This window comes from Penaeus chinensis, chromosome 10 (assembly GCF_019202785.1).
Source record: "Penaeus chinensis breed Huanghai No. 1 chromosome 10, ASM1920278v2, whole genome shotgun sequence".
NCBI lineage: Eukaryota > Metazoa > Arthropoda > Malacostraca > Decapoda > Penaeidae > Penaeus > Penaeus chinensis.
The window spans coordinates 27,895,486-27,907,326 of NC_061828.1; the positions used below are offsets into that span (position 1 = coordinate 27,895,486).

Sequence of the window (11,841 nt, forward strand, 5' to 3'; positions counted from 1 at the left end):
ACACTACTCCCTCCTCCACACGTCCCCGCACTTCTACTACCCCCACCTCTACAAGAATCATAAATACTCTATTTAGCCCAGCCAAATGGGACCGTCTCGTCACAGTAACAACTGAAAACCAAGCTATAGCATTAACAAAACTAACTGATCTATGTGGTAATCCCATCTCTACAGAACTTCATCCAACCCTCAATACTTGCACCGGAACTGTCTCTATCTCCCCAACAGATTGCCCAAGCTATGACAAAGAATGGTCAGATTGTGGAGAGGACTTACTCGCCTGTCTCGCAGACTATGATGCAACATATGTACAATGCTACTCCATTCCTCCCAGAGGAAATCGTAAGAAATCCATTAACATTGCCAAAATTACTTTCCGTAGACATGACCTTCCCTTTAATGTTTACATAGGTGGGGAATCCCTAACTGTCCGACCATATCAACCTCCTCCTCGTCAGTGCCAAAATTGTTGGCGTTTAGGACACCCAGCCAAACACTGTCATTCCACAGCCAGATGCCCGCTATGTGCCACAGCCAGATGCCCGCTATGGCCATACTCGAGCAAATTGCTCTGCACAATCACGCACATGTGCAAACTGTGGCGGCCCCCATAATGTATTTTATAGAGGCTGCCCCACCTACAAATTTGAGTCTGAGGTAGCAACTCTCAGATTCGGACTTGGACTCACTCTACGTGAAGCCAGACAGGAGGCTCGTCGACGAGGTTTTTCTCTTACCCCCTACTCTAGTAATGTCGCTCATCTGCCACCCCCCTACCCCCCTTACTCCTACACCCTCTCCTAAATCTAACCCCCCTCCATCTAACTTCCCCTCTTCTACCTCCTACCTTCCCCAGTCAAATTATTTTGCCATCCTAAATCCAGACACTCCAATCTCTACCCAGTCAAATTCTTTTGCCATCCTAAATCCAGACACTCCAATCTTTACTACAGCCCCAACACCTTCCCCTCTCCCTCCCCGCACTACCCGCAGCAGACAGAATAAACGTTCCACCCCCTCTTCCCCTACCCCACAATCACCTTCACCTTCCTTTGCCCCTATACTTCAGACACCAGACTTCTCTTCCCCCCCTCACAAGAAAACCTTTATCTCACAAAGCTCCCCAACCAACCCCATTACAGAAACTCTTGAAGATATCCAGAAGTACATAATCGAGTTCCAACCTAATACTCATCCACCTTCAAATTCTACAACTCCCGCTCCCTCCACACTCAAAGTGACTGCCGATATCCATCCTCCTCCTACTCATATTCTCCCTACACCCAATCCTCCTACCCCATCCCAACAAAACCCATTCCCCCCGACTCCAGCCCCACCTATATTAACCCTCCCACCATCTCCTCTATCCCTTCCACTCCTTCCTGGATACACACGTGAATCCCTCATGTCACAAGTACCCTCTTCCCCAGACCCTCTACCTCCCGACACCCCTCCTGATACAACACCACCTCCCCAACCTCATTCTTTATCCCACCCTCTAGCACCTTCCCCTTCAAATTCTCCAATCTGTGCCACTAAATCAACGAAAGTATAACTATCCTTCATTGGAACATTCGCGGTTTCCGCTCTCACAGACCTGACCTCCGTCATAACCCATCCATTATATGCCTTCAAGAAACTTGATCCACCCCTATGTTCCTTATGTAATGTTCCTCTTTCAGTTCCACACATTCTATTGTTATGCCCACGTTTTGAAGCAGCCCGTACCTCTACTTTCCCCCACCTATCCTCCCTACATAGACATCCCAACCTATCAGACATCCTTACAGAATCTCACACTTTTCCTTCCTCAAACGCATATATATCCTTCACTTAATCTAACCCCTTTACATTACCTCACCCGACCCTAACCCATTCATTCACCAATTCCTTAACCCAGCTTTAACAACTAATCACTAACCCAACCACCCTTCACTAACTTTAACTATAGTGCTACAGGACCTTAGATGTCTAGCACATTTATTTTGCTTTTAACCATTAACCATTCCCATATCAACGTATCGAGTAATTTATTTTGCATTCTTGTTAATAGCTTTAGCTGTTGTTTCCAAGTCTTAATTTCTGCTAAACATTTAACCCAATGCCGTCGGGGAAATGAACAAAAAATGGGGAAAATGAACAAAAAATGGGGAAAATGCTGTGCCCATTTTCTATATTTTTTGTGAAATGTCTGCTCATAGATGGCTTTGCTAGTGCTTAGCCACAAAGGAGTCAATTAATAGACCTTGTGACCATACGTGATTTGAATTGGCGGGAAAAACGTGTTTTTTACTAGTGCTATGGATATCGATGGTGTTATTTTTATTATAAACATTATAATTATTATAATGTTTTTTAATATTAGTAACAGCAAAATAAGATAATGTAAAATATTTCGTAAATCAAAGAAAAGGGTGAACGGGCGAGACGGGCAGTACTCCTAACTGGCTCATTGGTGACTTAGTACAAGTATAGCCATCTATGTGTATAAACAATCAAACAAGTACTAACAGTGGGCATAGCACGTGTCTACCCGTCGTACCCGTCGGCAAGGGGTTAAAATGCTCATTTTTCTTTCAGATATTTTTTTTTTTCTTTTTTTGTCATCATTTATTGTCATACTTTTTTCGACAAACATCTTAGACCTGAAAAAACTGCCCTTTAAAACAGTTACTGCTGAAGATCTGTCGAAGAAGTCTTTATGGAGAAAACTTCACCACTACTTTTTTTTTTTTTTTTTTTTTTTTTTTTTTAACACGAATGAAAATCTAGCTAAATAAATTACCAGCTTTGTCTATGAATATTTCTATTTTTTTTAATATCCTTCAACACACTTATGAAAGGAATTTCAGTTAGATGTATAACCTTAACTGACCTATTTATGAGATAACATATTGCAATTCACTGAATCAACCAGTTTGAAGTAAAATATTTTATTAGATAATATATTTCTTGTGCAGCTTCTGACTCATCTCAACGCATTTTACATTTAAAGCAGCAGTAATATTTTGTAATTTCCAGAAAATTAAAAGAATAAATAAATTAAATCATGACCTATGAGAAATGCACAAAATTTAATTTTAATGTTGTCAGATTAACCAGCCTGTCTTTCAATAAGTTCATTACATGTAAAATAATCCTTGGAGTGCTAATGTTGCATTGAAAATTTCTGTATTGCTGCATAGTTTTCTAGTCAGTGAACATTAAATAGTTGATTTGTCAATATTAAGAGAAGACACGACAGGTGTCTTATCTCATTTAGAGCAAGAGTGGAATGAGGAGTCTATTATTTCCATTCACTTTAAGGAACCTTAGCATCTCCTAAAACCAAATATGATAATATCATCTCATTCCTGATGTGTGTATATATATGGCTGATATTTTGGATTAAGGTATTTCGTCATTTCATAACTACAGATACTAATTGTGTGGTTGGATGTTTTTAAATGAAGACAGATTCAACAATATGATATTTTTATTTGTACACACAAACATGCACCTATGTACATGTAGACAGGTATATCACACCCCTTTTTTATAGTCACATACTATTTTTTACATAGTTTTTTTGTTTTTATAATGTTTCACCAGTAAAAAAATATAAAACAATGTAAGAGTGCTGGTGGTTCTTTTTGTTTACCCAAATGAACCTATATAGTGATGAATATTTCAGTAGTGGCCGACAACAAATGGAAATTCTGTCTATATGATTCTGAAATACGGCAATCCTTTCTTTACTGAGGAAATAAAAAGTACTTATGAACTGGTATTCTAATTCATTTATTTAAATACGATGTACAAGTCCTGTACCCAGGGAGTAACTGTTGTCTTCCAATGAACATTGCAGATTCAGATAAAATTGTGACAACTAATTTTGCATAAACTAATGTACAGGCTAGCTAACCTAGTATCAATAGTAAAAAATCAGGAAGATTTATTTTAAAAAGATCTGGGGTTCACTAACATTTCCTACCAAACTTCTTCCACTTAATCTTCATTAATACCTTCCAACCAGTATGTACCCCAGTTACAGTAAGGTTCAAACTAGATAGTTCACTCTCTTTGCAATACTGAAAGATAAAATAAAAGTGGATTATTTAGAAGAAGCTAATCCATCTGTGTTGGCTTATTAGAAGCTACACATTAAGTTGTAGTTTTCAAGAGGCTCTGAAGAAGTGAAAGCAATACAAAAATAATGCTCATATATACATATTTTTTAGTAACAGTAATGTAGACATTGAGTGTAAAGTATGCAAACAACAATATAATAGAAAACTGGAATGATATCCAGTTCTAAGGAAGGTGTGAAGTTTCTCTTGTAATCTAACACAGAAGGTCAGATGTAAAGTATCCAGTCATAGTGGGCATTTAACAGCTGAAGCCATTTAATGGCATGATTAAGACTATCATGTGAAAATCACTAAATTTGGCATCACTAATTTGAAAGTATTCAGCACCAACTTTGTACCTAAAAACTGTAATGCAAGATAATTTGGAAAGTCTTTCAAGCAAAACATGGTAACCTACACCATGTTTCAACAGGCTTCCACAGAATCAGAGCCTTCTTGCAAGAACTGAAATATACATGACCTTGGTTAAATGTTTCAGCTAGTTTATATACTGATATTCAATATTTGTATATATAGTACATATATATATCTATCTATATATATATCTATATAGATACATACATACATACATATATAATATATATGTATATATATATGTATATGTATATGTATATGTATATATATATATATATATATATATATATATATATATATATATATATATATATATGTGCGTGTATGTCATATATCTGCACACACACACACACACACACCTTGCTTACATTCTAAAATATCAATGGTATTTAGTTTACAGTAAACACATTTGTGGTCATTTCACAGTACCAACATCAAAAGCTAGTATTTTGGTCGCATCACCTTAATTTTTCTTGGTGACCCTTCGGTCTTTTTTTTAATGTTTTACTTTTTTGTTTTATTCTTTTTTTATGATTTTTTAAAATATGGACATATATTACACCTGAATTGATATCACAGATGATTGATCTGTAACTGACTGACGGCAGACGCTTGAGGTTGTCGAAAGAAAGCAAAGTAGTAACTCCATAGCACTGATTTTTTTTTTTTCTTTTTTAATTTCCAGATCAAAACTGATATTAAGTGATAAGGAGAAGAGAGCCATTTACACACAATGCAAAAGAAGTAAACATTTATACGATCTCATTCACTTGCAGTCCACTTCCATCACAAAGCCTTTTTACCAAAAGTGGACTACGGACTTGCCTTTCACAACAACACACGAGACTGCTAATCATCTGCAGGTTGGAAGATGCATGGAAATGACCACGAGTTAGTGGGGAGAAACTTGTCATCACGCAGGATTTCAAATCACCACGAAACCCTTCAACTGGCATGCAGCAAGGATATGTTATATTAAGTATTTACATTAGGCTTCAAAGGAAAAAGGTTAACCAAGAAAGTGAGCCTACACTGCATTTGATTACTTGATGCTTGTTTGGTTATAAAACAATCATACAGTGTATAGGTTCAACATATGAACACATTATGATTATAACTACATGGCTAAGCAAATTAATACAGTGTATTAGATAGTCCCATATACAAGGAAGTATACACTTAATATGCACTACAAATTTAAATGAAGTTTAAAAGTTCAAAACATTCCAGAAGTATATTTCTTTATATTGACAGCTAATCTAAATGATGAAAAAGTATCATACACTATCATATGTCCTATCCAGAGCTAGCAGTATGATAGGACACAGGGAAAGTGTTAATATAAAATCTGTAGGACAAGGGTTAACAATCACATCAACTTAATTATTTTTTTAATTGTGTAATTTAAACAAAAATGTAATGTTTGCTGTCTTAGATATAAATCACTTCTAAACATAATTTTTAAAACTCAACTATTATAACAAAATATAATAATAAAAAAAAGCTACAACCTTTTAGATAAAACAACAAATAACATGATTCTTGTCTCTCGTTGTAGAGATCAGTCCTACAATATAGTTAATGTGTTCAGTTCTGTCCAAGCACTGCTACAGTAATGCAACATTACAATGTACTACAATACTCTGAAAAATCACAATACTACACCAGTGCTGGGCTAACATGCACAAAAGTTTGCCACACTAAATATAACACAGGTGCCACTTCTTTATATCAAAATATAAACGATAAGTATAACCCTGGTTCCTCTAGAATCAAAAACATAATAATAATAATAATAAATAAAAAAATGGGGAAAGAAACTAGACTTTCTCAACTTTTGCCTCAGTACTCAAAACGGAAATTGTGTAAACACCTCTCTTCCCTTGAGAAAGATCTGAAGATACTTAACAAGCTTTGCTCTTAATCTTTATATTCTGCAATAAACTAAAAAAAAATATCATTAGAAGAGAATTCTTTCTGTAGTTCAATTACAATATACATAGCTGGATTATATCCTCAGTGTTGTTGAGAGAAGTCTGACAAATAAAGTCACATGAGACACACATGTGTTGCTCAACTAGTAAACAATCCTTTTTTCCATAAGAAATGTCAGCTTAGTCAGCATATCAACAGCTCTGTTTCTACAGATTCAAAATCTTTTAGTGGTAACTTCCATATGAAGTCTCCCTTCCCTCTTAATTCTCATTTCAAAAAACATTTATTCTTTCTACCTTTATGAAGTAGAAACCACTTTAATAGAGCAAAACATGTTTGTATAGACTCATGTGTTTACTTGAATATTAGTGCGACTAGACAGGCACCGGGTTATCTAACCTAACCTACATTATCAGGTACACAAACTCAGCCATTTCGTGCTAGTTTTGTCTTGCCATACATTCTCCAATTTCTGTTTCAAAAAGTGTAGTTTATCAAAACATAAAAAAAGGGAAAAGAACTAAGCCTTGCCTCATTCTGAGAGACTGCAAGTAAAAAAGGTAGCCTTCCTAAATAACATACATTACCATATATGTAAGTTGCAAAAGGCAATAAAGCATGGACAAAATTTAAACATGAGGTAATTCATTGTGCAAGTGGAAACATTTCTACTCTACTATTCCATGGTCTACATTCAATAAAATTATCATTAGTCAGATAGAAACCTATATTCCTTATTCAAGTAATGAAAGTGTGTTTGCTTTAATGCTTATCATAATTCATATTGCATTTGGAGTATTATCAAATGAATTATTCATCAAACTATCTAATGTGGAGTAGCTGTATATTAGCAAAAAAAAGTAACTTGTTTTAGACAAACACTAAGCTAATGCCCTGAAATGCATTAAGCTGCAATGTTTAATTCAGCCTAACATATCAATGCTCTAAAATGAAATTTAAAAATTCTCCAAACAGTGAAAATTAAAACACTATGCTAATTTTCCTAAAAAGATCAGCTTTCAATTTGTTCTATTCAAGGCAAGATATTGATGGACAACAAAATGAGGAACATACTATAACTACATTCTGCACAATAATTCCATGTCATCACACATTTCTCATATTGCATACACTTTCAAAACAAGGTGTTGCTTTTATAACCTATATATGTATATTACACTTAACATTTCTATTCAGAAAAGACTATGTTTCACTTAAAATTCTTGCTATTCTCTCTGACAAACAACTATCATGTCAGCCTGAATGAACTCTGAAGAGAATGAGTACCTAGTCCTGCTGAAGAGCAATAAATGGGGGTCACAGACAACACATGTCATGATTATAGGCTTTGGTTGCAGAATAAATACTGCACAACAATCTTAGCTACACAAATTCTCATTTTGTTTAGAAAATGGAAAATCTATGGCAAGCTTTACACTAGTACAGAAACATACACTTCTACTTTCTTGTTATAAAGTGTCTATCAAATATTATCTTAAAACTACTTATATCATAAATATCAACCAGCAGGAATGCTACAGACCAACTTACATACACTTTTCACTTAAAAATTAATAAAAATTATGTAATCTATATAAACAAAACACCAAAGCTGCAACAAAAATATTCTATATAATGTATTAGAGAAAGCTCTGTTCTCACAGACTCTATAATGCACAACAATACTTTCACAGTGGTAATAGTAATAACCAAATGAACAAGCGTTGGTGGACCTCAGGGCAGTAGAACCCTTAAAGAGTGCCTTATCTGTGAAGAGTTTGCCTTGGTTTTCCACACTGATTTAACCTGGACTAATTTCCAACATAATAAATCTAAGGATTAATTACATAGTGCAATACTGCCCTAGGGGTTTTACAGGATCTGTTAAGAAAAAACTTAACAATAACATTTTTGTTTTGTAGCAATTCAATCGTTCCTCTGACTGTCACAGCCTACGTCTCGTGCAAAAAAGCAAAGCCTCACTAACTCATTTCCCTTCTAAAAAGAATGCAGCTAGTTCTATATCTGTACCATTCATCACTGATGGATGAATATATCACAATCATCATCTAACATCTACCAATCCTTTTTTCCTAACTATAATTTTGGCTTCCCACTATTGGGGGGATCCATCGCCCCACTGGTTACAGCAGTTGCTTTGGGTAAAGTATATGGGTTAATTCTGTACAAATTACTTATTTACACTTTCAACTTTTAAATTTCCTTAAAGCTTGTTGCTTGCGAAGCTATGGCCTCAGTGCATATTACTGAATCCATGTATGCAAGTCATGGATTAATGCAAATACAGCAATTCCTTGTGAAGCATTGAAGAGATGGTGTATTCTTGCCATAGTTGTGGGTGCATGAGTTTGGGTGGCTCCAAGCACCTCAATCTGCACCAACATGTGTTTCCACTTGGAGATTTCAGCGAGGTGAATATCCATTGTTGCCATTGGATGTGGGACTGGCGGCCAAATTGGTGTCATTAAAGGTTTTGGTTATCTCTTCCAGTCCTCCATTATGATCTCCATTCTGACAGTTTTCAATGACACGATTCACAAACTCAGTGGTATGGCCAGCAATCCGGAGTTCTGTGGAAGCAAAAAAACAGTCAAGAGATATTCAAAACAATCCTATACAGATACTGTTATTTCTACAAGATTACATTATTTTTGCTGATTCTGCCTGCAAAGCCGTCCATCAAATTTTACAATCACCAAAAATAAATAAATAAATAAATAAAAAGTAAATAAATAAATAAACAAAAAGGTAGTACTCTCATTTATGAAGGTTCAAACAAAGCAAAGTACAATATATTCAACTTGTGAAAAGCCATTCATAGAACTATATCACAGAACTTGCACATACATTGTATTATAGATAGTGGAAGTACAACAGAGGAATTAAAAAGCTGCAAATATACGCATATACTTACTGCTCCTTAACTTGGCAATTTTTTCAATATGCTGTGATACAGACAGCTGATGGTTCTGCGGTGGGGTGCCTGGTAGGGCTTGGTGATGATTGGTAGGCATGTGTGCAGTCCCTCCACTCTCTACCTTCTTTATCAGACTTCCTCGAGCCTCCTCCAGAAGCAGAAGCATTCCCTTGTGCTCTTGCTCTAAACCATACAGCTTGATCTTATTTGCTTCATGCTGGGCTTTCTTCTTCAAGCGGCAGGCTCTGTGATAATTTGTAAATGAGAACAAGGGAATTAATTTCTAGCTTCTTTTATGTTTATTTGCACCAAGTAATGTCTTTCATGAGCCCAGAGGGATGGCCTCCCAGGAACCCTGCTTTACTAAACATTATTTGAAATTTTACCTGTCAGGAACTGGTAAAATGCAGAAAAATCAAACATAATTATTTGTATAACAAGTTCCTAAAGAATCTATAAAAGGGATATCCTCTACTTACTCTCCGAGTTTTAATAAAAATATTACTAACCTCGATGCCAATTTGTTCTTCTCTTTTCTAGACTTGGGTCTCACGTTGAATGGGAGTTCAGATACAGGTGTTAAGTCATTTATTGTCTGAAAGATAAAATTCATACATTCAGCAATTGGTAGAGTATCTACACTAGATAAATGATATGGCAAGCTGATAATACCAATTTATTTTTACTGAAATTGAAATCAAAATCACACCAACCTATCTTTTCAAATTTCACTATCAGTACAGTATTACTCATGCTAAAAATGAAGTATGCAATACCTTGTTCAGTTTGTCGAGTTCTCTGCCAATGTTCACTAATTTACGGGGGTTCGGCGTAAGGTCATTTCCATCGCCCCTTCGGGCCTTTCCACTGTGTGTTAGAGATAAACTGGGGGCAATAAAATCTGATCTATTTTTGGTAGTACAGATCTACTAAAACTACAATAATAACATAAAATTATTATCTACAAGCTATTTCTGTAATTAATTGAAATTATTATCTCTGAGTTAATAATCAATTTGACTGCTTATTATAATGCAAGGATATTAATACATTTTACTTTTTAATAAATTGCTTACTCAAGCCACTCTCATACTATTCTTTCAATATTTCTTTCCTCTTGTAATAATAAACTCTGCACACTTTGCCAAATTATCATTGAGGTAATCCCAAAGCTCAAATCCTATAATTTAGTTCAATACCTGTGTTTTATTCCTTGAATTGAGCAGAGCGGGGAGAACACTGGATCCATGATTGATGGCAGGCTGTGTGGGTCACGCTGCTGCTGGCTTATGCACACACGCTGTCCCTTTGGTCCTTTGGCTTGTACATTATACTGCCAGAAGTACCTTTCCTTCTTCCCACTTGAACCTGAGATGCTGCTCGTGTCTTCACTAACTATTGAATCTGGAACACATATCAGGAATCACATAACAATTTTTTTTCATGGTACAAAGCGATAAATTTGCTTAAAAAGTGTATGAAATTCACCTTAACTTTTCCACTTTACAACATACCATTATCTGACTCTGAGTCATAGTGTTCATTATCAGACTCATCCTCAGAATCAACTGCATCGTCAATAGAGAGATCATGTGCTGCTGGAGACAGGATGCCTCCCACTGCAACAAAAATACAAGAAGTTCTGTTAAAAATTTAATCTGTTACTTTTTACATCACATACCTTTTTAGCTCAAGGATAAATGTGAAAGAGAACGGTTTATTATTCACATTTGTCAACACAGTCTATAGTAACACCAAAAAGCAACATGTTTGCTCTGTAATTCCTATAACGGGGAAAACAAAACTGTCCAACCAAAACATTACATTTTCCTACCTGTACTTAGAGAAGAAGCTGAACCGCCAAATTCTTCAGCCAAAGACCCAGTTGACAAAAGATGCTGTCTAGGCTCCCTTCGCTGCCAAGCTTGCTCCAGGGAAAAGTTGTGGGTTGGTGCCGATGAAGACAACCTTGCAGAAAGCAGGGGATTTGCAGCTGAGAGGGAAGAGGGCCTTGGTACAGATTGCCCCATAGGAGGTTCTTGAGGTGATGGGGCCCCCTGGGAGGACACACTATGTGGTGATAAAGGAGTTGATGGGGAACGAAGCAATAGTTCCTGTAGTGCTGAAGTTGAACCAGAAGAATGGTTTGAGCACTGTTGTTGCTGTTGAGAAATATTCTGTTGCTGATTTGAGCTTGGGCATTCCTCTATGCTGCCCAGCTGCTGGTTGGGTGGTTGTCCTGGCAGGGAGGATGATGTGAGAAGTGGATCTCTCCAACCTCCACCTTGAGGAGGGAACGAAGAAGCAAGCAAAGAGTAAAGTGATGAGCTCTCTGCTTTTACTGGCTGAGCCATTGTAGGTGGACAATGAAAGCTGGAAGTTGGTGTGGAAAACCCTTTGTTCATACCCAAAACTTCATCAGGATGTACTGTTACCATAGTAATGGGTGAATTGGGCTGTTCAAGTCCAGCATTTGAAAACTGT

The 11,841-nt window shown here is 36.3% G+C and overlaps 1 protein-coding gene across 1 annotated transcript; it reads right to left on the reverse strand.

Moving 5' to 3' along the window:
• Window positions 1-3,457: 3,457 nt before the first annotated feature.
• Window positions 3,458-11,841, reverse strand: LOC125030022 (protein CREBRF homolog; the record flags this gene model as incomplete). The annotated part of the gene is given in 7 exon segments (XM_047620252.1): window positions 3,458-9,010; window positions 9,355-9,602; window positions 9,867-9,952; window positions 10,134-10,242; window positions 10,557-10,761; window positions 10,872-10,976; window positions 11,192-11,841. Coding segments are annotated over 7 exon segments (1,570 nt in total), but the record flags the coding sequence as incomplete, so codon positions are not given.